Source organism: Zootoca vivipara, chromosome 4 (genome assembly GCF_965207765.1).
Source record: "Zootoca vivipara chromosome 4, rZooViv2.hap1.1, whole genome shotgun sequence".
Classification (NCBI taxonomy): domain Eukaryota; kingdom Metazoa; phylum Chordata; class Lepidosauria; order Squamata; family Lacertidae; genus Zootoca; species Zootoca vivipara.
In genome coordinates, this window is record NC_142587.1 from 87,966,208 (window position 1) to 87,993,991 (window position 27,784).

At 45.0% G+C, this 27,784-nt stretch overlaps 1 protein-coding gene across 4 annotated transcripts in view; it reads right to left on the reverse strand.

Annotated features, from left to right (window-relative positions):
* The window catches only part of AMOTL1 (angiomotin like 1), a 76,353-nt gene that overhangs the window by 45,340 nt on the left and 3,229 nt on the right, over positions 1–27,784 (reverse strand). The window contains exons 2-3 of one of the 4 annotated variants that reach the window (XM_035115554.3): positions 19,704–19,884; positions 16,835–16,885 (exon numbers count right to left, since the gene is read on the reverse strand). In XM_035115554.3, coding sequence (XP_034971445.2) covers positions 16,835–16,885; positions 19,704–19,788 — 136 coding nt within the window. In that variant the 5' untranslated portion in view covers positions 19,789–19,884. Of the gene's footprint in view, positions 1–8,698; positions 8,837–9,000; positions 9,161–16,834; positions 16,886–19,703; positions 19,885–27,784 lie in introns of those variants that run through there. The other 3 variants (XM_035115555.3, XM_035115557.3, XM_035115556.3) reach the window with 3 other exon arrangements.

The window sequence follows — 27,784 nt, forward strand, 5'->3', positions numbered from 1 at the left end:
TTGTTCCTGCAATTAGCCAGCCCATTGTTAACACCAGTGTGTGGTTTTTCTTATGCAAACCACACCGTTCCCCACTGCAGGAGGTTTTTTTTTTTAAAAAAAAAAAATCCTAGCCATTCATATCTGACTCTTTGAAAGGGATTTGGTACCCGCTATTACAAAGCACCCCCTTCATGGATCAATGCCTTGTCCTGGCGAAGGGGCTTGAATAACTCAGAGAAGCTATGAGCTATGCCATGCAGGGCCACCCAAGATGGACAGGTCATAGTGGAGAGTTTTGACTAAACGTGATCCACCTGGAGAAGGAACTGGCAAGCCACTCCAGTATCCCTGCCAAGAAAACTCCATGGACAAAGACAACAGGCATATAAAAGTTATGACGCTGGAAGATGAGCCCCTCAGGTCGGAAGGCGTCCAACATGCTACTGAGGAAGAGCGGAGGACAAGTACAAGTAGATTCAGAGCTGATGAAGCGGCTGGGCCAAAGCCGAAAGGACGCTCAGTTGCGGATATGCCTGGAAGCGAAAGGAAAGTCCGATGCTGTAAAGAAAAATATTGCATAGGAACCTGGAATGTAAGAACCATGAGTGGAGGTAAGCTGGATGTGGTCAAAAATGAGATGACAAGAATAAATATCGACATCCTGGGCATCAGTGAACTAAAATGGAAGGGAATGGGCGAATTCAGTTCGGGTGACTATCATATCTACTACTGTGGGCAAGAATCCTGTAGCAGAAATGGAGTGGCCCTCATAGTCAACAAAAGAGTGGCAAAAGCTGTAATGGGATGCAATCTCAAAAATGACAGAATGATCTCGATACGAATCCAAGGCAGACCTTTTAACATCACAGTAATCCAAGTTTATGCACCAACTACCGGTGCTGAAGAAAGTGAAATTGACCAATTCTATGAAGACCTACAACAACTTCTAGAAATGACACCAAAGAAGGATGTTCTTCTCATTACAGGGGATTGGAATGCTAAAGTAGGGAATCAAGAGATAAAAGGAACAACTGGCAAGTTTGGCCTTGGAGTTCAAAATGAAGCAGGGCAAAGGCTAATAGAGTTCTGTCAAGAGAACAAGCTGGTCATCACAAACACTCTCTTCCAACAACACAAGAGACGACTCTACACATGGATATCACCAAATGGGCAGCATCGAAATCAGATTGATTATATTCTCTGCAGCCAAAGATGGAGAAGCTCTATACAGTCAGCAAAAACAAGACCTGGAGCTGACTGTAACTCAGATCATCAGCTTCTTATAGCAAAATTCCAGCTTAAACTGAAGAAAGTAGGAAAAACCACTGGGCCAGTAAGATACAATCTGAATCAAATCCCTTATGAATACACAGTGGAAGTGAGGAACAGGTTTAAGGATTTAGATTTGGTGGACAGAGTGCCTGAAGAACTATGGATGGAGGCTCATAACATTATACAGGAGGCAGCAACGAAAACCATCCCAAGGAAAAGGAAATGCAAGAAAGCAAAATGGCTATCCAACGAGGCCTTACAAATAGCGGAGGAGAGGAGGCAAGCAAAATGCAAGGGAGATAGGGAAAGATACAGGAAACTGAATGCAGATTTCCAAAAAACAGCAAGGAGAGACAAGAGGGTCTTCTTAAATGAGCAATGCAAAGAAATAGAGGAAAACAATAGAATGGGGAAAACCAGAGATCTGTTCAAGAAAATTGGAGATATGAAAGGAACATTTCGTACAAAGATTACCATAATCAAGGACAAAAGTGGTAAGGACCTAACAGAAGCAGAAGACATCAAGAAGAGGTGGCAAGAATACACAGAGGAATTATACCAGAAAGATATGGAGGTCTCATACACCCCAGGTAGTGTGGTTGCTGACCTTGAGCCAGACATCTTGGAGAGTGAAGTCAAATGGGCCTTAGAAAGCATTGCTAATAACAAGGCCAGTGGAAGTGATGATATTCCAGCTGAACTATTTAAAATTTTAAAAGATGATGCTGTTAAGGTGCTACACCCAATATGCCAGCAAGTTTGGAAAACTCAGCAATGGCCAGAGGATTGGAGAAGATCAGTCTACATCCCAATTCCAAAGAAGGGCAGTGCCAAAGAATGCTCCAACTACCACACAATTGCGCTCATTTCACACGCTAGCAAGGTTATGCTTAAAATTCTACAAGGCAGGCTTAGGCAGTATGTGGACCGTGAACTCCCAGAAGTGCAAGCTGGATTTCGAAAGGGCAGAGGAACCAGAGACCAAATAGCAAACATGCGCTGGATTATGGAGAAAGCTAGAGAGTTCCAGAAAAACGTCTACTTCTGCTTCATTGACTATGCAAAAGCCTTTGACTGTGTCGACCACAGCAAACTATGGCAAGTTCTTAAAGAAATGGGAGTGCCTGATCACCTCATCTGTCTCCTGAGAAATCTCTATGTGGGACAAGAAGCTACAGTTAGAACTGGATATGGAACAACTGATTGGTTCAAAATTGGGAAAGGAGTACGACAAGGTTGTATATTGTCTCCCTGCTTATTTAACTTATATGCAGAATTCATCATGCGAAAGGCTGGACTAGATGAATCCCAAGCCGGAATTAAGATTGCCGGAAGAAATATCAACAACCTCAGATATGCAGATGACACAACCTTGATGGCAGAAAGCGAGGAGGAATTAAAGAACCTTTTAATGAGGGTGAAAGAGGAGAGCGCAAAATATGGTCTGAAGCTCAACATCAAAAAAACCAAGATCATGGCCACTGGTCCCATCACCTCCTGGCAAATAGAAGGGGAAGAAATGGAGGCAGTGAGAGATTTTACTTTCTTGGGCTCCTTGATCACTGCAGATGGTGACAGCAGTCACGAAATTAAAAGACGCCTGCTTCTTGGGAGAAAAGCAATGACAAACCTAGACAGCATCTTAAAAAGCAGAGACATCACTTTGCCGACAAAGGTCCGTATAGTTAAAGCTATGGTTTTCCCAGTAGTGATGTATGGAAGTGAGAGCTGGACCATAAAGAAGGCTGATCGCCAAAGAATTGATGCTTTTGAATTATGGTGCTGGAGGAGACTCTTGAGAGTCCCATGGACTGCTAGAAGATCAAACCTATCCATTCTTAAGGAAATCAGCCCTGAGTGCTCCCTGGAAGGACAGATCGTGAAGCTGAGGCTCCAATACTTTGGCCACCTCATGAGAAGAGAAGAATCCTTGGGAAAGACCCTGATGTTGGGAAAGATTGAGGGCACTAGGAGAAGGGGACGACAGAGGACAAGATGGTTGGACAGTGTTCTCGAAGCTACGAACATGAGTTTGACCAAACTGCGGGAGGCAGTGCAAGACAGGAGTGCCTGGCGTGCTATGGTCCATGGGGTCACGAAGAGTCGGACACGACTAAACGACTAAACAACAACAACATTACAAAGCACATAGAAGCAGCTTAAACTGTAGTGTGTTATACACAGAATGGTAATTACTGTAAGTATTGTTGTTATTTATTATTATTATTATATTGAGCTGGGAGAGTGGTTAAAACTCTGCTCTAAGAATATCAAGATCAGCAATGGGAGATAGGTATAGAAAAAATATTTCCTTTTTTACATGGTTCTGCTTGCTGAATAACAAAGTTTTGCAGAATTTGGAGGTGGGTTGGTTAGATGCAGGAGAGATTTAGGGTACATACAGCACTCTGAGTTGTAGGGATAATAACAGTGTAAAAGAAGAAATGCCAGTATGGTAGAAGCATAGAGTTGAAAAGTTACCAGAGGGTCATCTAGACCAACCCCAGCGACACAGGAATCTCATGACAGATGGCCAGCACATACGATAAACTTCATTTTTAAACTGAGCACAGTGCAATATGTTTTTAATTAATGACCTGGTTTGCGATATACATTTCCTGTACACTCCCCTACCGCTCTTAATTTTATTTATTTGGAAATCACAAAACTGCCTAAGTAAATAAACTAACTGAATCCACAGAAACTACATAGAGCCAGATGCCCTGTTGTTAGGATAAACGTTACTACCGGTATCTGTGTTGTGTATTGAGTCAAAGGATTTTATATCTGTATTACTATTGTCTGTATTTGCATTAGGGTAAAGTAACTGCCTTTTGGTTCCAGAAGGTACAGCTACTATTGGTTCATTTAAGCTGCTGTATTTGGATCCTCTGTCTTATTATTGGTTTTCTCCAAAAGGCAGCACTGTGATTTCCTGATATTGTTCCCTCCAAAATGTATCCCTTTCTAGCTAGTCCCCTGTCGCTATAAATGTAGCTTTCCTCCCCCCAGAGCTCAATTTTGTTTGCTTTAATAAAGAAGTGTTACTAGAGAACTGTCTCCAGCATATTATGTCAAGAGAGCTGAAATCACGAACCCCACGTCACAACAATCTGATTGTATTATTATTTATTCAGAATAACCTGTTAGCCACCTTCATACAAACTCAGTGTACAAAAACATCCTAATTACTCCCCACGCCTAAAAACAAAAGAAACAAAACCTGTAGACAACAGAAACAGCACCAAACAACCAAGCTAGCTAGCTAACTACCGTTAGCTGTACTGAAGGCCAAATGATCAGAAACTTTATTTTGCACCCTTGCTGGAAAGTCAATAGAGAGGGAGAGCTATAACCTACAGAGGGAAGTTTGTTCCACAGCCTTGGAGCTACTGATGTAAAGACCCTGTTCTTTGCCGCTATTATGTCTCAGTTTCTCTCTCACCCAAGTTGACTCCAGAGAGAGGGGGAGGGATTCAATTCCACACCAGAAATGTAAGTTTACACAATTGAAGGGGCTTTATCGCTCTGGTACAACAAGGCCCAATATTCATTTATTTTCGGCGGTTAGGAAAGTGATTGTGAAATGCACTGAAAAGTGTGGAATCAATGATTGACAGAAAGAAAGGATGAAATCAGAATAAACCAGCAGTATTGTGTAACCTCACCACAAACAAATCAGAATAAGGACTCAATAAAGACTAGGCACTGTGTAAGTTTTGTGCAAGCAAACCTGGATGTATGCTCAGAAAACAGGTCCCTGTCCCCAGCCTCTATCTCGTGCACGCGCGCACACACACACCCCTAACCAATCCTGGAATTGTAGAATTGTCAAGTTGCAAAGGACCCCAAGGGTTATTTTCTCCAACCCCCTGCAATGCAGGAGACTTTTGCCCAACATCGGGCTTGAACCCATAACCCTGAGATCAAGAGTGGCTGGGGAAACCCAGCCAATATCTAAAAAATTATTATTACTACGATATTATTATCACGCTCTACCAACTTTGCTATCCCAGCCTGGTCACAGCCATTGTATATCAGGCAAGATGTTAAATAAAAGGCTGGATTATAGTCTCCACTTCCTCCAGGGAGCACAGCTCCTCTTCCTTACAGCAACCCTGTGATGTAGATTAAGTTGAGTGATAGTGACTGGCCAAGGAAGGCCACCCAGTAATCTTTGCTGCTAACTAGAGATTTGGACCCAGGCCAAAGTCCCATGCTCTAACCCAATCCCACCCCCCCACCCCAACCTGGTGCCTTTCATATGTTGTTGGACCATAACTCCCAGCATTCCTCACCACGAGCCATGCTGTCAGGGGCTGATGGGAGCAGGAGATAATCTGCAGGGCATGAGGTCGGAGGAGACTGATCTAGCCACTATACCAGGCATCCCCAAACTGCGGCCCTCCAGATGTTTTGACCTACAACTCCCATGATCCCTAGCTAACAGGACCAGTGGTCAGGGATGGTGGGAATTGTAGTCCAAAACATCTGGAGGGCCGAAGTTTGGGGATGCCTGCACTATATTATACCAACTTGGTCTACCAACGGGCTCTTCTACATAATCAGTGGTTTGAGGAGCAGGGTGTCATGGATGGTACTATGTACAAGCTTGTCCAAGAGCTGGTTGTTGTTTTCTTATCTCAGCTGTCATTATGTTTTGGAAATTAACCAAATGACACATGAAAACACACACACACACACACACACACACACTTGCATTACTGCAATATGGAGAAGATTATGATACCATTTTGGGGCCTGTCCAGGGTCCACACAAAAGACATGTTTCGTTTTTGTAGCAATGTATGTTGACTGAAAACTATGCGGTATTGGAAATATTTCCTGCTCTCTTCATACACTAAAAACAAACAAGTCAATGAACTGGTAGAATCACATACCACCCTACAGGCAGAGTTGCTTCCTTGCCAGAATTGTACAGGCTCAGAAAGAAGTTTATCTTTTTAAACTTCTTGCCAGTATTGGGGCATTATTATAAAGTCAGAATATTTATTTGGAGTGTTTATATACTACCTTTGTTATGAGCCATGGGGGGGGGGTAGGGTTAGGGTTTTACAACAAAACTAGACAAGATAAAAACTAAGGTTAACATCCACAAAATACAACCCTCAAATACATAACAAATCAACAACCATTTGATAATAGCAGCAGCAACAAATCAATCAATTTATCCAGTTAGGTCTCTCCTCCTCCAACCGGCCGCCCAAAAAAGTGCACCTTAACCGATCACCTAAAGTTGTACAGTGGTGCCTCGACTTACGAATGCCTCGACTTCCGAAGGTTTCGACTTTGAAGGTTTCCACAAACCCAGAAGTATTTTCGCCGTGCGTGCGTTCTGCGCATAGCGCAAAATCGTGCTTTGCGCATGCGCAAAATGGACGCTTCGACTTACGAAGGATTCGACATCCGAGGAGCGCCGCGGAACGGATTGCCTTCGTAAGTCGAGGTACCACTGTATTAGGGTTGAGGCCGGGTGCATTGAAATACAAAAGGCTTTCTCCTGAACCCTCAACACCACACACTTCATCCTACACAGGAATTACCAAGAGGGCATCATCTATTGATCTTAAGGCCAGGAGTAGGTCAGCATGGAAGATGACATGCTTGCAAAGAATTTGGGTCACAGGCGTTTTAGGATTTTAGGTGCCAAAAGTTCCACCGCAGCCAATTTTGTAGTCAAGACTCCTGAGCTGTAGCACACACAGGAGCAGGAGCTGCATTTGCAGTGCGATGTGAATGCATGTGTCACAGACCTATGAGGACCTATGTCCATCTAGGCTAGTATTTTTTTCTACTCTGCCTAGCAGGACCTCTATAAGGTTTCAGGTAGAGGGTCTTTCCCGCCACCAACTTGTACCTGATTGTTTTATAAGTGGAGATGCCCAGGATTGAACCTGGGACCTTCTGCAAGCAAAGCAAGTGCTCTGCCACAGAGCTATGGATTCTGCAATACTCCCCCCCCCCAACTCCCCCAAATATGAAGCACAGGTATTTCCCAGGTCTGCCAGCTGAGTTCCTTTTTAAACCAGACATGACTTAAACTAGGAAGCTCTGCATACGAAGGATTGATCCTCCCCACTGAATCAACGGCGCCTCCAGATTTTTCTCATAACTAAGCAAGCACACTCAGCCTCCATCACATCCACAATCCCAAAAAGAAGAGCTTCTAGAAAAGATGGTGCAAGACTCAGGTCCTGCTTCCAGGCTTCCCACAGACATCTGGTTGGACTCTGCGAAGACAGGAAGTGGACTGGATGGGCCTTTTGGCCTCATTCAGGAGCCACGTTCTTCACAGGTTCTTTGCAGGCTTGTGGATCCCCAACATGGTTCGTTTCAGAAACCAGGCACGCCACACAGTCATACATTTATAACTGCGGCCCTTGGAAAGGGTTGCCAACTTTTTTTAACAGGCAGACAACATGATAGGGTGCCCAAGCAAATGCCAACCGTGGAGGCACAACCACGGAAAATGCTTCTGTAGCGTGGACATATGCCTGCTTGTTGGAAACCTCTTTGGGGGCCAAGAGCCTCCCCAGAGAAACAAAGGGTGGCAACCATCTGACCTTGGATTCCCCCCAATCCAACCCTCCAATCCACCAACTTTTCTTGAGCCTCAAAAGAGCACTAAACCTGGCCATCATGGATCATCTCCCTAAAGGCAGAGCAAAACCCCACCATATGACAGACCTATTTTGGAAACCACACATTGATACACGCTGCAACGGAGGGAAAGCTAAAGCAGCCGCCCAATGCTAAAGCAACCTCCTGTCAAGCAATGAAAAACAGCCTGGCACGCTATGCCCTGCTTTTTCAACAACACTCTCAATGCACTATAAATATGCCCTTCCTTCCTGCTATTTTCCTCCTAGCATGTACCCGCAGCACTGCTCTGATGTAGGAAAATATCACGCTTATCGAAATCAGCTCTTTATTTTATGCAGGATAGTTACAAGGCACTTGATCGAAAAGGTCCCCAAGCAGGATACAAATAATTACAGTGTTATGCACTTTTAAATTAGAGGCAGTTCCTCTGCTCTGCTCTGCTCGTGGTCGTGCTCTCTCATGCTCTCTCTCTCTCTCTCTCTCTCCCTGTGCTCTACTTTTTCCAATGCAGTCAGCTGAACTATGGAGCAGCCCGTATTCAACTTGACAGAAATTAGGACTCTTCGCGGGTTAACAACTTAAAAATAAGCTAAACGAAAAGCTTTCCTACCATATGTCCAAAAAAAGAAAAAGTTTTCCAGAGTACAACTAGCCCCTTTGGCTTTCCAGATCGCTATAAACATCCATGCCTAGGGAGTGGAGGGGGGGGGGGTGGAGTCCTAAAACTGGCAGGCAACTCCGCACTTTCCTCTCTCCATCCCTGCTGAGGATGACTCGGTAGCTGCCCCGGTTCCCGCACCGCGCACAGTTCCGTCATTACCTCTTTGGCTCCGAAGTTTCCCCGCAGAGACCCCGCGAAGCGAGCGCAGCTCAGCTTCCCACTTCCAGCCCAGCCCAGGAAAAAGAAAAGAGAAGGAAGGGGAGGAGAGGAGAGGAGAGAAGCAATGGGGAGAGGAGGGGTGTCTCTCCCCCCCCCCCAAGCGTGCAAATGACAGGCTGCGTTGTTGCAAAGCGCCGTTTGCAGGCGCTCCAAAAAGCAGCAAACAAACACGCACGAAATACTCCAAACAGCCCCTATTTCCTCGCGCTGGAATGCCAGGAATGTCAGCGGAGCTTTTTTACCTACTGCCCAAATCATCGCCGGCTTCTCTGGGTCCTAATGTTGGCCCATGTATTCGCCCCGCCGAGCGCTCTCTGCGTCTGCCTCTTGCTTTCTCCGTCTCTCTCTGGGCAGATCTTCTTTTCCTTCGCCAAACAAGAGCGGTCCCGTGGAAAGGCGGCCAAGGGGCTGGGATTGCCAGCGTAATTCTACCCGCTCCGCGGCCGCCAACCCACACGCTCGGGCAGAGAAGTCGCACATCTCCGCCGCGCGGCGCTTGCCAGGTCCTAGCGCGCGGAAACTACACTTTCCGCCCGGGGAAAGTTCCTTTCTCGCCGGGTGGTGGGAAGGACATACCCTCCAGCATTTCTCTGATGCAAATAGGGGCGTCCTATTCAATAATACCGTAATAAATAATAATAATAATAATAATAATAATAATAATAATAATAATAATAATAATAATAATTTTACTCTTTATACCCCGCCCATCTGACCGGGTTGCCCCAGCCACTCTGGGCGGCTTCCAACATATATATAAAAAAATAATAAAACTTTTTAAAACTTCCCTATACAGGGCTGCCTTCAGATGGCTCCATGGTGCAATAACTCCATACCCTCCAACGTTTCTCCGATGAAAACAGGGATGTCCTAAGGCAGGGGTAAATAGGTACCGCTCCGGCGGGAAGGTAAATGGCATTTTCGTGCACTGCTCTGATTCGCCAGAAGCGGCTTAGTCATGCTGGCCACATGACCCGGAAGCTGCCCGCCGACAAACGCTGGCTCCCTCGGTCCTCGGCCAACAAAGCGAGATGAGTGCCGCAACCCCAGAGTCGGTCACAACTGGACGTAATGGTCAGGCGTCCCTTTACCTTTAAGGCAGGGGTCAGCAACCTTTTTCAGCCGTGGGCTGGTCCACCTTCCCTCAGACCATGTGATGGGCAATGGGGAGGCTTTTCCATTTTCCTTCAAATATTTGAGGTCAATTTGGGAGGGACAAAATGGTTTCAGGACTTTTTCTGTGGGGTTTCAGACATGTGGTTTATACATTTATGAACGTGTTTGCTTTGTACATTTATGAAAATTTATTATATATCTAAGACCTTAAAATTATTATAACACACCCAATAGTTTATTCAAGTTGGCACACCTGCAAGCAGGAACATGGGTGCAGTTAGGGGGCCTTGGGGGGACAGCTGGCCCCTCCAATCAATCAATCAAATAAATAAATAAATAAAGTAGAAATTGTAGAAAGATGTTGACAGTTTTTTTCTGAGCACTTGGAGCACAGTGGAGAGCACTGGCGGAGGAAGAGGAGTGCGGGGGGAGCACACAGCCCCCGGCAGTGTGATGCCAGTAGGGTGCCATCGCGGCTGCCCCCCCTCCTGTGCTGGGCGCCACGCCCCTGCAGGCGACGTGTCCCGCCCCCAGGACGCCTGCCATGCCCCTGCAGGGGATGTGCCACGCCCCCAGGACGCACACCATGCCCCTGCGGGCGGCGCACCATGCCCCGGGACACACACCAGCCCCGCCCCTGCTTGTTCTCCGCCCCCCCCCCCCCGGTGCCGGAGCATGAAGCTCTGCCACTGGTTGAGATGTTTCATTCCAAATCTGCTAGACAGAGCCAGACAGAGGATGATGATAGGCGGTCGTCTTGCCCTCCCCTCCAAAAAAATCCTGCCTGCTTCCATGACCAGGCTCATCTGGTCCAACCCGCTTGCAAGGCAGGAATCTTTTGGCCCAACACAGCTGCAACAAAACACTTCTCTCCTGCCTCAGCTGCAACAAAACACTTCTCTCCTGTATGAGTAACTGCAGCCACAGCAGGCGCTGAAACCTTCCAACAGTTTGACTTTGGCCCCAAATTGCACTTCTCCAGTGTCTCCAGAGACAGACAGATGTCCCAACCAACTCTACCACAGCCATATATTTAAAGCACATTTTCTCCCCAAAAAGTATCTTGGGAGCTGTAGTTGACCCCTCGCAGAACTACAATTCCCAGCACCCTTAACCAACTCCAGTTCCCAGAATTCTTGGTAGTCAGAGGGAAGCCAAATGTTTTAAATTTGCTTTAAATGTGTGATGTGGGTGTAAGGTCACCCCTCACAGAACTACAATTCCTAGCACCTACAGTTCCCAATATTATTTTTTCTTGTGGGGGGTGGGATGTGCTTTAAACCCAGCAGTATGCTCAGGCTCAATCCTCATTAGGCTGTTTTAGGTTTGGTCATTGGAGGTTTTCAAGCAGAGGTTGCAATGCAAGGGGTTGGATTAGATCACCCTTCAAGTCCCTTCCAACTCCACAATTCTATAATTCTACACATACAGTATATACAACCTGAACCTAAGGTGGAGGGGCTCCCAGTATTAATACTCCAATACTGCATACCGTAGTTGCAGCCTTGGATTCAAACAGAAACCAAGCATCGCTCTGACTCTCTCCAGCTTCCCAGTCTGCAGCTTTTCTTCCAGTTTCTAGCTCATATCACTTCACTCTCAGCTCTCAACTCTGCCTTTGTCCTTCTAACTACCTGCAAGTTGAGGCAGGGGCTCCTACCCCTTTGTCAACTTGCACAGAGCCCTTAATGGCCCATCACCCAGGCTATCACCTCAAGAAGCTAGCCTGGCTATTCCAAGAATTAGAAGAGGGCCCAAGCATTTAGACTAACCTCCCCCCCCCTCATGACAATACTTTCAAGAATATATTTGAAAAAGAGCAGTGTTCTGTAACTTTATTTGTTACGGGTTTTTTTTTAATTCATTCATTCATTCATTCATTCATTCATTCAAATGAATGGAAACAGCACTGCTGATCCAAAAACTCAAAAACAGTTTGGAACGCCATCTTCTGCCCAAGCACTACCTAATCATAGGGCTGGCTTTGCCCATTGCATCCTCAAGGGGGCCCTTGCAATATAAAATATCTCCGTCAGTACATACCCTCCCTACCCTAATTAATGATGAACATTTTGCTAGCTGCATTTATAATTGGAGAGTGGCATCAAAAGAGTCACTTACCATCCTTTTCATCCTCTCACGGGTCTAGCGAAAGAGTGCTGCTTATTCCCAACTAATCACAAACCTCATTTCCCCATCCCCAAGAAACACAGCTCGCCGCAGCAGCACATCTCGTGGTGAAAGTAATCTGCCGGCTGAAATTGCTGTTGCGTCAAAGACTCAAAGGAGCTCCTCACTGCCTGCCTTGTCCCACAGTAGCTCCAAAGTTCTGTCTGCAAGAAGTGTCTAAAGCGAGCCTTGCTACCACATGGCCCATTGGCACCCGAATCCGGTAGGCACTGAAAGAGACCTTGTATTCTGCCCCTAAAATTAATAGCCGCCACGAGATCTTTTGCCATGGTGATGAATGTACATATTTATAACATATCCGCCTAATGCGCCTTCTCCCAATGTAAAGGGCTGCTGCTGCTGGAAAGCGTACCAAAAAACAGTCACCGCACATCTGTTTTCTCTATTTGGATGTGAAGAGTGCCCCTTTCTTACTTTCTTTTAATAATTTGACCTCTTTTGTTTCTGACAGAGAATGCTGTCGGCCACAGCACTGGCTCCTTGGATTCATTCCAAGCTCATATGAGGTCAGAATATGAGAGGGGGAAGAGGGGGGGAGAGAAGCCAATTCTCACAGCTGGATGGCCACTAAATAATCTGAGCAAACAGCTGGGGGAGATTTTTTTTTTAAGGAACATCAAATGGAATTGGATTTCTAGTTGTGCAGCAATGAATATCACAAAGGCTTTAGCTTCTGTCTCTTTTTTGTGCATGTCCACACTGGCATCTGGCTCTGTTCTGCATCAGCTGCAGAGGATCTCTACAGGATACTGACTGGAGGGATCATTACTGCAACTGCTCTGCCTCTGTTGGGTTAGGGGAGAAGCTGAGAATTCAGACTCTCGGCAGTAGGAATGGCTCAGTTTGCATTTCAATGCAAACCTACCTAATTTGTACTTTATGGACCAATAGGTAAACCGAAACACAGTTATTCTTCGAAATCCAGACTTCTCAGAATTCCGCTATGCAGTTCTCCAAATAATGTGCACAGAAATGTGTATATTTGAGGAAAGTGGGCCCCCAAAATGCGCATATTAGTGAAAAATGGCATACAAAAATGTGTTTTTGCTTGTGGAAATGGGCACTGCACAAAAAAATGTGCATATTCAGAGAAATATGCCTTGAAAAGCTGAAGAATGTTCATGAGTCCTTAAAAAGAAAAAAAGAAATCAAAGACCGCTGAAATGTGGAAAAATGAACTTAGAATCATAGAATCATAGAGTTGGAAGAGACCACAAGGGCCATCCAGTCCACACACACACACACCCCGCCAAGCAGGAAACACCATCAAAGCATTCCTGACAAAGCATTCCAAAGAAGGAGACTCCATCACACTCCTTGGCAGCAAATTCCACTGCCGAAGAGCTCCTATTGTCAGGAAGTTCTTCCTAATGTTTAGGTGGAATCTTCTTTCTTGTCGTTTGAATCCATTGCTCTGTGTCCGCTTCTCTGGAGCAGCAGAAAACAACCTTTCCCCCTCCTCTATATGGCATCTTTTAATATATTTGAACATGGTTATCATATCACCCCTTAACCCTCTCTTCTCCAGGCTAAACATACCCAGCTCCCTAAGCCGTTCCTCATAAAGCATCGTTTCCAGGCCTTTGACCATTTTGGTTGCCCTCTTCTGGACACGTTCCAGCTTGTCAGTATCCTTCTTGAACTGTGGTGCCCAGAACTGGACACAGTACTCCAGGTGAGGTCTGACCAGAGCAGAATACAGTGGTACTATTACTTCCCTTGATCTAGATGCTATACTCCTATTGATGCAGCCCAGAATTGCATTGGCTTTTTTAGGTGCTACATGAAAAGCAAGAATGCAAATTTGACAGATTCCTCCATATGTACCTGGCAGCCTCTGTGCTTTAAAGGGGGGGCACTAGGATCCATAAGATGTAAGGAACCATGTGTGTAGATGGGCTAGTTCATACAACTGGTGCTGCCACAGGACCTGGCTAGATTGCAAACCCAATCCATGTAAGGATTTGAATGGGGCTGGCAAGCATTTGAACTGGAATACAGAGCTAACCCTAGGAAGGGTTTTACTTACAATATATGCTGCTTTTCCAAGCAAAGTCCATTGAAAGCAACTCACAGCAATAAAAATACAAGTGTAAAAGAAGCCCAATATTACTAATACCAAGAATAAAATACCAGTATACCACGGTTCCAAACTGGCTTTAAAATTAGTCCAGGGCCATTTGGGAGCAATTGTGTCTACGACCCAAGTCGTTCCCTCATTCCAAATGGAGGCTGTTATAAGAATTTTAAGGTCATATATAAAAAATAAATAAATGTTCATAACTGTATATATAAACCACATGTCTGAAACCCCATAGAAAAGGTCCTGAACAAATTGACCTCAAATATTTCTCTGCAAGGTCAAAGAGGGAAACCTCCCCATTGTCTCTTTCCTCACTAATCCTGTCTTCAGGGCACATTCAAGATTTGAACATGGTGTGAGCCTGTGACCTGTGACCTAGATTCAGGAAGGGTGGGGTGGGGTTTTTCTCAGGAGGGTACCGGTAGTAATTGATGGATAATGGACTCAATGGGTATGGTAAACCTGTTGAGGACTGTTAACAACTGCAATTAGTCCTACAGGGGAAAAGCAAGGGATGTTGTTGTTGTTCGTGACCCCATAGACCAGAGCATGCCAGGCACTCCTGTCTTCCACTGCCTCCTGCAGTTTGGTCAGACTCATGTTGGTGGCTTCGAGAATTCACTGTCCAACCATCTCATCCTTTGTCGTCCCCTTATCCTTGTGCCCTTAATCTTTCCCAACATCAGGGTCTTTTCCAGGGAGTCTTCTCTTCTCATGAGGTGGCCAAAGTACTGGAGCCTCAGCTTCAGGATCCTTCCAGTGAGCACTCAGGGCTGATTTTCCTTCAGAATGGAGAGGTTTGATCTTCTTGCAGTCCATGGGACTCTCAAGAGTCTCCTCCAGCACCATAATTCAAAAGCATCAATTCTTCGGCGATCAGCCTTCTTTATGGTCCAGCTCTCACTTCCATACATCACTACTGGGAAAACCATAGCTTTAACTATACTGTACAGACCTTTGTCGGCAAGGTGATGTCTCTGCAAGGGATAGTATATGTAATGAGACAAGAATCCAATATTTCTATTAAAACCAGGTCTCTCCATAGTTTTCAGTTTAGTGATGAGTTGTAATTCAGCAACTTCTCTTTTAAGTCTATTTCTGAAATTCTTTTGTAATAAGACAGCTGCTTTGAGATCCTCTATTGAATGTACTGGGAGAGTGAAGTGTTCTCCTACTGGCTTCTCTGTCTTGTGGTTTCCTGATGACAGATTTATGTCCATTTATCCTTTGGTGTAGGGTTTGGCCTGTTTGTTCAATATAGAGAGCTGAAGGGCACTGCTGGCATTTGATGGCATACACAAAGTATGTCATCAAATCACTTGTAGCAATGTTTTTCCTGCATGGGCAGGGATGGAGTTGATTATCTTTGAGGTCCCTTCTAATGTGATCATTCTATGATTCAAAGGCAGTGCCACATAGCGTATTGACTATGTCAGCACGCTCTGACATTGTAAAATTTCAGTCTAACTTTGACCTCTCTTCCTAGGAATATTTTCCAGTCAGGTGGGGCAGCGCTTGCAGAATAGGCAGAGTCTGCCCCAAATGTTGGATTCATCTGCAGCTAATACCAAAAGGATCCATCACATAGCAAGACTGATTTAGCAAATGATAATTGAGAAAATCACGTGGGTGCCATTGTCACAGGCTACCCACGCAACACCTGAAACAAACAATACAGATTTGCTTGCAAAGACAACACCGACCCACACAGATAACATTATGTTGATATTATGGTACTGATTATTACTATTCACAGAAAAATGTACAATAGCTTGATTAAATTGTGCATCAAAGTTATGCAGTAGGCTATGAAAGCAAACAAAAAATAACAACATTCCTTCCAGGAGCACCTTAGAGACCAACTAAGTTTGTCATTGGTATGAGCTTTCGTGTGCATGCACACTTCTTCAGATACCAAATAACAAGATATCCAAAACCTAGAAAAAGGAAAAGGAGCACCAAACATTCTTGTTTCTGCCTGGGGTGCCATTTGGTTAAGGGCTAGTATTGATTAGAGGTCAATTGCCACCACAGGTGGAGCAAGCAACAGTTCTGCAAGTACAGCCTCTTTGGCCAAGCTAGCTTCACAATAAACCTCCAACACAGATGACTAAAGCTTCCAAGTGGCAGAAATCTCACATTGCAAGACAGAGCTGAGCCAAAATTTCTCAGAAAATAATTTTCTGACAATTTTTTTTGTTTTGAAAAATGCCCTTTTTTCAAGCTGTTCTTATTAGACGACTGCAGTCCTCACCTGGATAACATTCAGCAAGATACCATCCCTTATGTTGCCCCCACAACAGAGAGCATCTGTGGATCCAGTTTTTAATATTTCTCAGTATTAGAGAAGGAAGCAATGGGCTTTGGCTCCTGCCTTTTCCAGCCTAGCTCTCCTACGGTAGCTCATTCATCCACGAGTAGTTTCAATGTTAAGGGAGCTGGAATTCCTCAGAATTTTCTGTTGCGGAATTTTACTTCCGCCTGCCAAGAATATTCAGCAAAATGTCACCCACAATTTCACTACCGGTACACACAAACAGAGTGAATACTTCCGTGAAGCCATTTTGCTCAGCCCTTAAAAACTCACCAGAACCCCCCCCCCCAAACGGGAAAATATAGCTGCAGCCTAAAACATCTCAAAACTGTACTGCAAAAAGATGCAAATAATTCCAAAGATATTTACTTACCTATCTGATGGGCACCAAAGACCACTGGATCACCTTTGGAAGCCTCGGTGTCTGGGGGGGTGGGGGAGAAGAGAAGCAAACAAACAAACCTTTTGAAAAACCAGAGTAATAGCATTTGTCATAATTTATGCAGAGTGGCAATTGCGAATATCTTCTCTCTTAGCTACTTAGTTTGGACCACCCCTCATACCATGCCTAAATTCAGCCCTGCCTGATTTGATTGAAGATGACGATAAACTTTGGACATAGGTAGAAGCATCTCCATCGCAGAACGATGCTATTCGGTCTCATCAGCCCACAAACTTTGCACTGGCCAAATATTCCAGCCTCTTTGTTGACTCTCACCTCCTTATTTTGGCAACGCCTCCTCCCTGATGCCATCTTCTTCCTTTGAGGGAACCCAAAGTTTGTTCTGAAAAAGCCATCTGTGGCTTTCAGATGTGATGAGGGAATGGAGCATTCCTGTCTCTTACCCACCTGAATTGACACAGCTACCTCCTCTCCCTCAATGCAGCCCCCTTTCTGCCATCCAAGCCTGCCTCACATTGGTTGCTAGGCAACCAAAGCAGGCATATTCTGCAAACGTAATAGGCATTAACTCTCCATCCTTTTTTTAGGTTGTGTGTTATAGAAATTGTATCCCCCTCCCACAAAAAAAATAAAAATAGTAGTGACCAGATTCAAATTGAATAAATCGACAAAATGCCACAGTCTTCTGAATGCAGAGTAAGTAATCACAAAAGCAGCCCACATAGTCCATAGGTATTTGTGGAGCCCAAGAACTTCTTATTTGGTACGATAAAGCGGGGTGCAGGGGGAATGTTAATCTTCACTTTTTCCCTGCACCTGTTTGCAGCTTTTTCACCCCCTTTTCCATCAGGCATGCAACATTTTTATCTGGAGAAAACAGCGGTCTCCCTGCCTGCTTTCTTTCTTTATATTAGCCTCCCTCCTCCCCCTGCCCACCCCAAAAAACCTCAGTGCCTTAGCTGTGGATTTAGCTGATATTTTTCTCTCAGCCACTCTGAGGCAAATTAGGTCGAGAAAGAGTGATGAAGCCCTAGATCACCCACTGAGCCTCATGGCCAGTGGCCCCATTCAGACATTTGTCTACTGCATGGGTAGGCAAACTAAGGCCCGGGGGCCAGATCCGGCCCAATCGCCTTCTAAATCTGGCCCGCGGACGGTCCGCGAATCAGTGTGTTTTTACATGAATAGAATGTGCCCTTTTATTTAAACATGCATCTCTGGGTTATTTGTGGGGCCTGCCTGGTGTTTTTACATGAGTAGAATGTGTGCTTTTATTTATACCATAATGCATCTCTGGGTTATTTGTGGGGCATAGGAATTCATTCTTTTTTCTTTTCTTTTTTAAAATATAGGTCCAGCTCTTCACAAGGTCTGAGGGACAGTGGACCGGCCCCCTGCTGAAAAAGTTTGCTGCTGACCCCTGGTCTACTGCTTCATAAACTGTTACTATAAAGCCATGGATGAAAGAGTCAGAGGACCAGACTACTAGTTGCCTGTGTGTACACTCGGATAAGAAGCTGGATTCCCCCATAGACTTTTTGGCAGCGCCAGCCAACATAGCCAACGGTCAATGATGATGGCAGTTGTAGTCCCACAAATATCTGCCATAGGTTTACCACCCCTGGATAACAAATAATAATAATATAATAGTAATTTATTATTTATACCCCGCCCATCTGGCTGGGTTCCCTCAGCCACTCTGGGCTGCTTCCAACAAAATATTAAAATACAATGGTCTGTTAAACATTAAAAGCTTCCCTAAACAGGGCTGCCTTCAGATGTCTTCTAAAAGTCTGGTAGTTGTTTTTCTCTTTGACATCTGGTAGGAGGGCGTTCCACAGGGTGGGTGCCACTACCGAGAAGGCCCTCTGCCTGGTTCCCTGTAACTTGGCTTCTCGCAGCGAGGAAACCGCCAGAAGGCCCTCGGCTCCGGACAAAAAGGTGAAATGTCTTCTGCTGCAGAGCATTGAAATGGGGTTAACAGTGGAGAAAGGGGTCCTAAGAAACAAATCTACTCTTAACACAGCAGGGCAACTCTTAATAATAAATAGGGCTACCAAAGGTTGCTAATTATCTCTCTGAAACTTTAGAATCCTTCCTTCAATGCAACACAGTGCACACACTTTGATTCCCATCCTAGATCACCCTCACTACAAAAAGCCCCTTACACATGTAGAAAGCAAACTGTTATTTGATATTTTCATTATTACTGGGTATACAGTCAGCCTGAATGCTAACCTAAATGTAATGCAGCAAGAGATCTGTGATTAGGATCTCCAGCTTATTTTAACAGACATGTAGGAAGGACTAGGAAAGCAGGTATCTGGGAGAGAGTGTTTAACCGTTTCATTATTTCTCCTTTCCTCTGATCTCCACTATTGGCCTGGGAGGAAAAATTAAATTCAGTATAACCTATGAAATGCAAAGAGCTATCCTTTCAAAGTTGCATTTGCCCCCCCCCCCCAAAAAAAACCCAAACCCAACTTAACAATGTTTGCAAAAATGCATATCCTATATTAGGGGGAAATATGCATAAAAATGAAAATATTAGTGAAAAGAATATACAAAAATGCCTTATATTAGGGAAGATTGTTTGCACAAATATGTAAATTAGTCAAGCCACATGTAAAAATGTACGGTAGTTATTCTGGGGGGGGAAATGGAATAAAATGCTGAAAATTTTTCATTAGGATTTTTTTTTAAAAAAATGCAGGTTGCTGCAAAATGTGGTGAACTGCATTTAAGACTGGAAAAAATGAGAAACCGAGAGGATCAAAACTGGCAGATCCTTCCATCCTTAGAGGTGGGTAAGATCTAACAGCCATCTGGAATACCATACCTCTTAAAGCATTGAGAAAATGAAGAATTCCAGTGTGGGTCAGCCAGTTGGCATCATCCAAGTCCCAGTTTTCACCCAAGTCCATCTTTTGGTGCAAGGTCCAAGGAACCACTACTTTGAACGATCTGTGCAAAGTCAAGGCAAGCTTTGCAAGATGACAAGAAAGAGGTGGTAGCTCTTTCTGAAAAAAAAAAGTGCAACATATAGTTAATTATGTTAATTGCCAGCGACTTCAGGATATGAAAGAATGGAAGGTTGCCACTGAAGCAGAAATGCTGCAACACATTTAAGATTTCCTCCCCACTTCATCTTTAAGCCCCATCACAGTATGGTTATGTACATACAACACTCTTAAAGCACAGTCGAAGCACATTCCTTCACTCAAAGAATTCTGGGCATTGTAGTTTGTTTAGGGTTGCTGCGCATTGCAACTCTGTGAGGGTAAACTACAGAGCCCAGAATTCTTTGAGTGAATTTACGCATTGTTGCTTTGTTGCTTTCTGTAGGAAACTCACTAAGGCCCCATTTGCACTATACATTTTAGACAGTACCAAACCAAGAATCCTGGGACATTTTGTCAAGGGTGCTGAGAGTTGTTCAGAGGACCCTGTTCCTTTCACAGAGCTACAATTCCCAGAGTTCCCTGGGAAGAGGGACTGCATAGTGTCCAACAGCCCCGAAATTGTCAGGACCATCATGGAAACACCTTAAGCCATCACTGCTCCTCACTTTGTCACACAGAGTCCCTAATTCCCATTTTTGTTGAGGTACACTAATCGGAATGGCTTCACATTGGAGGAAGCAGAGGGAAGAGAGCTGTGGACTGTGGCCACATATTCCTCCTCCTCCTCTGTTGCTGTTCCTGGGAGTCGGAGAAGGCCTGGTGCGGGGAAGAGCATAGGTGCCAAGTTTCGGATTGAAAAATCTGGGATCAGCAGCACTGGAAGTCGCTTCTACGCACTTCCAGACATGCGTAGAAGCGACTTCTGATGCCGCTGTGCCCATTTCCAAAATGTCCGTGGCATTGGAAGTCGCTTCTACGCATTTCTGGACATGCATAGAAGAGACTTCTGGCGCTGCGGACATTTTGGAAATGGGCACAGCGGCATCGGAAGTCGCTTCTACGCATGTCCAGAAGTGTGTAGAAGCGACTTCCGGTGCCGGCACGGCCCCAGAAGAACATGGCCGCTGGCAGGAGCTCCATAATCCGGGGGAATATGGAGTATTTTGCCATTCGGGACACCTGCGGTAAACGGTAAGAAAATATGAAGGTTTCCCGGGGAAAACGGGGTACTTGGCAGCTATGGGGGAAGAGTCTTGTGCCAGGTCCATCATTTCCCATAATTCTTTGTGGGAAGCCATTACCGTTTATAGTGGTACGATACTGCCTTTAAATGCATAGTGCAGATGGGGTCCAACTCCAGTTCAATGCAGTTTTCTTATCTATATTTCTACTGGGCTGGCATATGCATCTGACATCCTTGGGCAGCTGGCAGAGCCTCAGTGCCTTGGCAGGGCTTGCTGCAGCTCCCTGCCTTAGGGCAGCCTTTAGTGTGCATATATATATTTATTTTTCCTGGCCTAGCACCCAGAGCAGCACAGGGAGCCTGAGCCTAACCGACATTTTAATGCCGTTTGTGTCATTTAAATCGGCACCCAATGGGCTTCATTAAAAATTTTATGTGCTCCCCACTTATTTCGAGTCATGAAAATGTTTCAGGTGCTGTGCAGCAGGGTTTCGTTCCCTTTGGAAGGTGGATGATGTGTTTGTGATTCTCAGCTATTGCTATTCAGAGGCATGCCGCCTTGGACTGTGGAAATTTACCATAGACATTATGGCTCGTGGCTACGGAGAGCCTTATCCTCCATGAAGTGTTCTAATCCTTCCAAGCTGATGTCTCTCCATGGTTTGAGTCAGAGGGGGTTTCAAGTGTAATGGGCTTGGGGGGGGGGAGTCCAGTCCATATGATTTCCTTGGATCCCCTCCAGGCCTATGATCCTATATCCAGTAGTAAGGGATATAATCTAGTACAGTGATGGGCAACCTTTTGAGCTTGGTGTGTCAAAATTCGCCAAAAAACCGAGCATAACTCGAGTGGTGTGTCTCTTCGAGAAAAAAAACCATAATTTCGCGATATTTGTAGTTTAAATAACAAAAATGTATAATTGTAATATATAACTGTATTTAATAAACCAAAAACTAATTATTTAACCAAACCAAAAAACCCTTATTTATCACAAAGTGCCAGAGTTGTTGAGCTTTTTTGGGGGAGCTGCTGACCAAAGTTTTGGAAGTTTTTTGGCAGAGTGCAAAATTTGCTTTGCTTTTTTTGGGGGGATGTCCCAAAGCTGCTGCACTGTTGGGGGGGGGGAATAGAACAGAAATAAATGATGAATAATACCTTCGCTGGAACTAACATGCAGCACCGACATAGTCTGCCAAAGCACCAAAAAAAAAAAAACCCAGCACAGAACGGGTTAAAAAATGAACACTGTTACACCCAATCATCGTCTGCCAAAGCGCCAGAAAAAAACAGCACAGAAAGGGTTAAAAACCCAATCTCTGGCTACCAGCAACAAAAAACAAAAAAAAGGATTGGGTTTTAAGGGTTTTAACAGCGGAGACAATGGGTTTTAACAGCTTTTAACAGGCAGGAGAACAAATGGGAGGGGGGGGGACAACAACAACAGGGTGAATAGACCGGTGGGGCGCATGCCAGCAGTGAGGGCTCTGCGTGTCATGTCTGACATGTGTGTCATAGGTTCGCCATCACTGATCTAGTAGGAGAGGCTGTGGAACCTGTTAAACAAGGCACTGTCTTTGACTGACTAGTTAAGTACCACAATTTAGCATATACAAAGAAGTTGTGGGGTGCCATTCGTTGAAGCAAATGAATCCCACTCACCTACCGTAGCTGGTATGTAGGAGGAACAACAGCCAGGAGTTCTAAGGTTGAAACTGCAGAGACAGGTTTTTGCTCTGTGTTGGACCTAGAGTTGTAACTAATGGAAATGCTAGCTCTTTGGGGGTGTTAATGCTGCAAGACCCTCCATCTTATGATCAGGCTGCAAATAAAACCATACATTCTAAAAACACTACAGTCTCTGCTGAACTTCATTCCAAGGAAACAGAACCCTGGGTAAGTGCTGAAACCCCTGGGGTCTCTCACGGCTTGAAGAGGGGAGTGTCTGGTCCTGATGGATCAGCCCAAGAGTTGGCCATGTCATCTAGCATCCTGTTCTCACAGTGGCTAACCTCATGCCAATGGGAAGCCCAAACGCAGGACATAAGCACAACAGAGTCTCCTCACTTGTGATTCCCAGCAACTAACATTCAGACAGAGGCATACTGCCACAGACAGTTTCTGACCGGTACCACAGCATGAGCAAAATAATGATAGGACATATCATCGCCATCGTTAAATATCTCAAGAGATGTTGCATGAAAGAGGGAATAGGGAACAAGCTTGTTTTCTCCTGCTCTGGAGGATAGGACTCGAATCAGGAAAGGGAACTCCGACTAAACAGGAAAAGGTTTCTGACAGGAAGATCTGCTCAACAGTGGAACAGACTCCCTTGGGAGGTTGTGAACTCAACGGACTTGGAGGGTTTTAAGCAGTGACTGGATGGCCATCTCTCATGTATGCTCTAGCTGAGATTCCTGCATTGCAGTGGGTTGGACTAGATGACCCTTGGGGTCCCTTGCAACTCTACAACTTGGCTTTCACCATGCCACCCCACACTTTAAATTTTAATTCTTAAATCAACTGTGCAAGAACAAACTTCATGACACACAGCTCTGATTTGGCCTTGACAGCAGAATTAAAACAGTAGGCTGAAATATGTGTGTGCGTGTGCATGCGCAGTCCTAGAAGCAGAAAACTGACTAACTGGAGCATGCAAACAACAGCTGGGTATGGGGGAAAAGGTTAATGGAAGCCACTTACACTTCACGCATATACACCCACACAATGTAGGCTTCTGTGGTACGTGGATTTGAACAATGAAAGAGAAAACAAAGCCTTGTTTTATTTAAGGGTGGCACTCAACTGAGAAACCACAATTAATTAATTCATTAATTAATATCTGCACAAGTTTTCCTATGGCTAAAACAAACAGCTGTCCAATCCCCACCCTGTGTTTTGAAGAAGAATGTTCTTCAGAGAGGGTTTGCACAATATCACAGCAAGCACATAGAATCACTGAATTGTAGAGTTGGAAGGGACCCAAGGGTCATCTAGTCGAACCCCCTGCAATGCAGGAATCTCAGTTAAAGCATCCATGACAGATGGTCACCCAAACTCTGCTTAAAAACATCCAAGGAAAGAGATTCCACGACCTCCCAAGGGAGTCCATTCCACTGTCACTGTCAGAAAGATCTTCCTGATGTTTAGCCAGAATTTCCTTTCTTGTAACTTGAGGCCTTTGGTTTGAGTCCTAGCCTTGAGAGCAGGAGAAGAGAAGTTTGTTCCCTCTTCCATGTAACAGCCCTTGAGATATCTGAAGGTGGCTATCATATCTCCTCTTAGTCTCATCTTTTCCGGGCTAAACATACCCAGCTCCTTCAACTGTTCCTCATAAGGCTTTGTTTCCATCTCAAAAGAGGATTTCCTTTCTGTGTTTTAGATAAGAAATGTCTCTTCTAAGGTGGTATTGGTACTGTCACTGGTGGATCTTTAACTGTTTACATTTGAAATAATACTTTTTTAAAAACCTAGCTGTCCAATTAATTGGAGAATTTTTTTAAATCGATAAAAAATAGTTGCTTAATCTAATTTCTGTCAATTAAAAGTTTAGTTGACTAAACACCAAAATTCCTTCCTTCCTTTGTATCAAAGTTACAGTAGTGTGTGGATTATTTTTCTGGTTGCATTTTTCAAAAACCACAAATCTTTAAGAACTGGGTGCCGGGGAACAAAGGTCAGCTAAGCTCTTAGCCTGGAATGTCTCCAGTTTAAAATAATCTGCTGCTGCATGTATTTCCCTGGACAGGAACAGCTGTGCCAAAATTGTTGTAGCCTTTATGCACCCCACTAGATTTGCACATTGTCCAGAAGAAAAATAAATAAAAGGAATAGGCAAAGACCAGCTTACACAAGCAAGAAAATTTATGGGGCTGGAACTCAACCTCACAAATCTCTTATTTTGCGCAAAAGTTATGGACACTCAGTTACTTATTGCGATCCACATTGGGATTTGATCCTTTTGGAAGAACCTGGCAGCTGATTCTCCCATAGTAGCAGATCACTGTGCTCTTTAAATTCATCTCCAGGCTCCAGCATCCTATTCCTTGTAGTCTGCTTTGATCCTTAATTCTCATTGAAATTGTGCCACTATGGTGCTTTTTAAAGAGTTTCTCAAGGTCTGAGATATCCCAGATTTAGAGTTGGCACACTAAAAAAAATACATTTTTCAAAACCTGTCTAAAATATGTACTCTAAAAATACCTCTGAACTTTTATTTGAGCATAAATATCAATTTTCCGGTCTATAAACTCCAGCAATGGTTTGAAAATATACCAACCACCTACGTTTTGTCCGTAGTGCAAAGTGGTTTGTGTTTTATCAGGGGACTAAACTGGATGCTTATTTTGGGGGCCAGTTTCCCACCTCCTGAGTTTCTTTCTTTGTTTGCTTGCTGAATTTTAACAAGGCTGGATATTTTTCTCATTTTAATTAAGGTACCATGGCTACTAGTTAAAGTAGTGCTGGCTGGGGCTGATGGGGGTTGTAGTCCTAAACATCTGGAGGGCACCAGGTTGGGGAAGGCTGACCTACAGCTACAGTACACATGTACACTAAAGGGAGTGGATGGGGGTTTGATTTCTGCTCCATTCTTGGAAACCACCATGCACAGGGCAGTCTCGAGCAGGTCGGGCGCCCTGGTGCCGAGGGGCGGAGATTGCTCCGGCGCCCTCGCAGGGCGCAGCAACGCTTTCGCGCGGCTTCGCCACGCAGTGCCCTGCCTACCAGCCCGGCGCCCTGGCACACGGCGCCACCAGGGCTCTACCTAGAGCCGGCCCTGACCATGCAATACTTGGTACAATGCAAGGCGCAAAGGCAACTGGCTCCATTTTGTTACATTCCATTGAAGAAGTCTGTTTCTTGTTCCAGACAGAACATGAAATGTTGAACTGCTAGTCATCTGAGAGGGTGTCTTAATTTTTTGGTGTGGCTACAAGCCACATAGTCCTCTGTTTAAACGTGTTCTTTATTTGAACAGCTGTCCAAGTCCTGTTTACAGTTAAAGAACCCTAAGAAGAGAAAGCAGATTATCCATCTTCGGTTAGCATAATAATAATAATAATAATTTATTACTTACTCCCCAGTCACTCTGGGCGGCTTCCAACAGGATATTAAAAACACAATAAAACATCAAACATTAACAGCTTCCCTAAACAGGACTGCCTTCAGTTGTCTTCTGAAAGTCAGATAGTTGTTTATTTCCTTGACATCTGGTGGAAGGGCGTTCCGCAGGGCGGGCGCCACTACTGAGAAGGCCCTCTGCCTGGTTCTCTGCAACTTCACTTCTCGCAGTGAGAGAACTGCCAGAAGGCCCTCGGCGCTGGACCTCAGTATCTGAGCTGAACGATGGGGGTGGAGATGCTCCTTCAGGTATACTGGGCCGAGGCCATTTGGACAACAGACAGAGCAGATGTACAAGCCACCTAGTCACAGTGGGTAGTATTTAACTACCAATGATTCCACTAGTGCAAGTAGTTTTTGCTGCGCAGTGGTACATTCCCACCTCCTTTCCCAGTGTGCCTCCTGCACACTCTAGAAATCTGCCAAAGAACATGACATGAAGGCTGGCAACATCAACCCTGCCCTGTGGGAAAACCTTGCAGACAACTGCAGAGCCTAGAGACAGGCAGTCAGGATGTGCATCCATAGCAATGACTGCTGGGCGGTATGCAGACAGAAGAAATGCCATGGTGCATCTGCAGCGGCACAACTGGATGACTTCATCTGCCCCAGCTGCAACAAAACACATCTCTGCCGTATCAGTCCCTACAGCCGCTGCAACCGTCCAACAGCTTGACCTCAGGGCCAAAGGCACACTCCTCCATTGTCTCCTGAGACAGACTGCCAACACAACAGGGAGAGGGCAGTTAAAACTCCTTGTGTTCACAGTACTGATTAGTTGGATACCACCCAATATTCCACAGTATGGTGCAATGTCTTATAGCTGTATTGTTAGAATAGTTGGGTGCCTGTCCCTCTCTCTGCCAAGCAGCAGTAAGAGCCCATGGGTTTCCAAGCACTCATCCAGGGTCTGTGTTGCTTTGGAGGATTGAGTCACAGCAGAGACTGTCGCAGCTTTAAGAAATATGGTTTATTCACCTATTTACACCTTCAGTCTGCATGGAGGAATACGGGAGTCATTTCAAGAGGGGCTTGTCCCCCACAGCAGTTCAGTTAGCCTTCAGCCAGCCTGCCCAAAATGGATCTATGTCTTCTTCTTTCTTCTTCTTCTTCTTCTTCTTCTTCTTCTTCTTCTTCTTCTTCTTCTTCTTCTTCTTCTTCTTCTTCTTCTTCTTCTTCTTCTTCTTCTTCTTCTTCTTCTTCTTCTTCTTCTTCTTCTCCCCCCTCCCCCTCCCCCCCCCACAAACACCTTGCTAAAAGACTCCCTTTTCCTGTCATCTCACACCCAGTTACCCTGAGATGGCTCCTCAACCCCTTTTGTCATGTTAACAGATTTCCTCTTCACTAAGCCAGCCAGTGGCGCTGTGGGTTAAACCACAGTGCCTAGGGCTTGCCGATCAGATCGGTGGTTCAAATCCCCACGATGAGGTGAGTGCACCGTTGCTCTGTCCCAGCTCCTGCCAACCTAGCAGTTCGAAAGCATGTCAAAATGCAAGTAGATAAATAGGTACCGCTACAGCGGGAAGGTAAACGGCATTTCTGTGTGCTGCTCTGGTTCTCCAGAAGCGGCTTTGTCATGCTGGCCACATGACCTGGAAGCTGTACGCCGGCTCCCTCGGCCAATAATGCGAGATGAGCGCCGCAACCCCAGAGTCGGTTACGACTAGACCTAGTGGTTAGGGGTCTTTACCTTTTAAGACAGCCAGACTGGTTTGT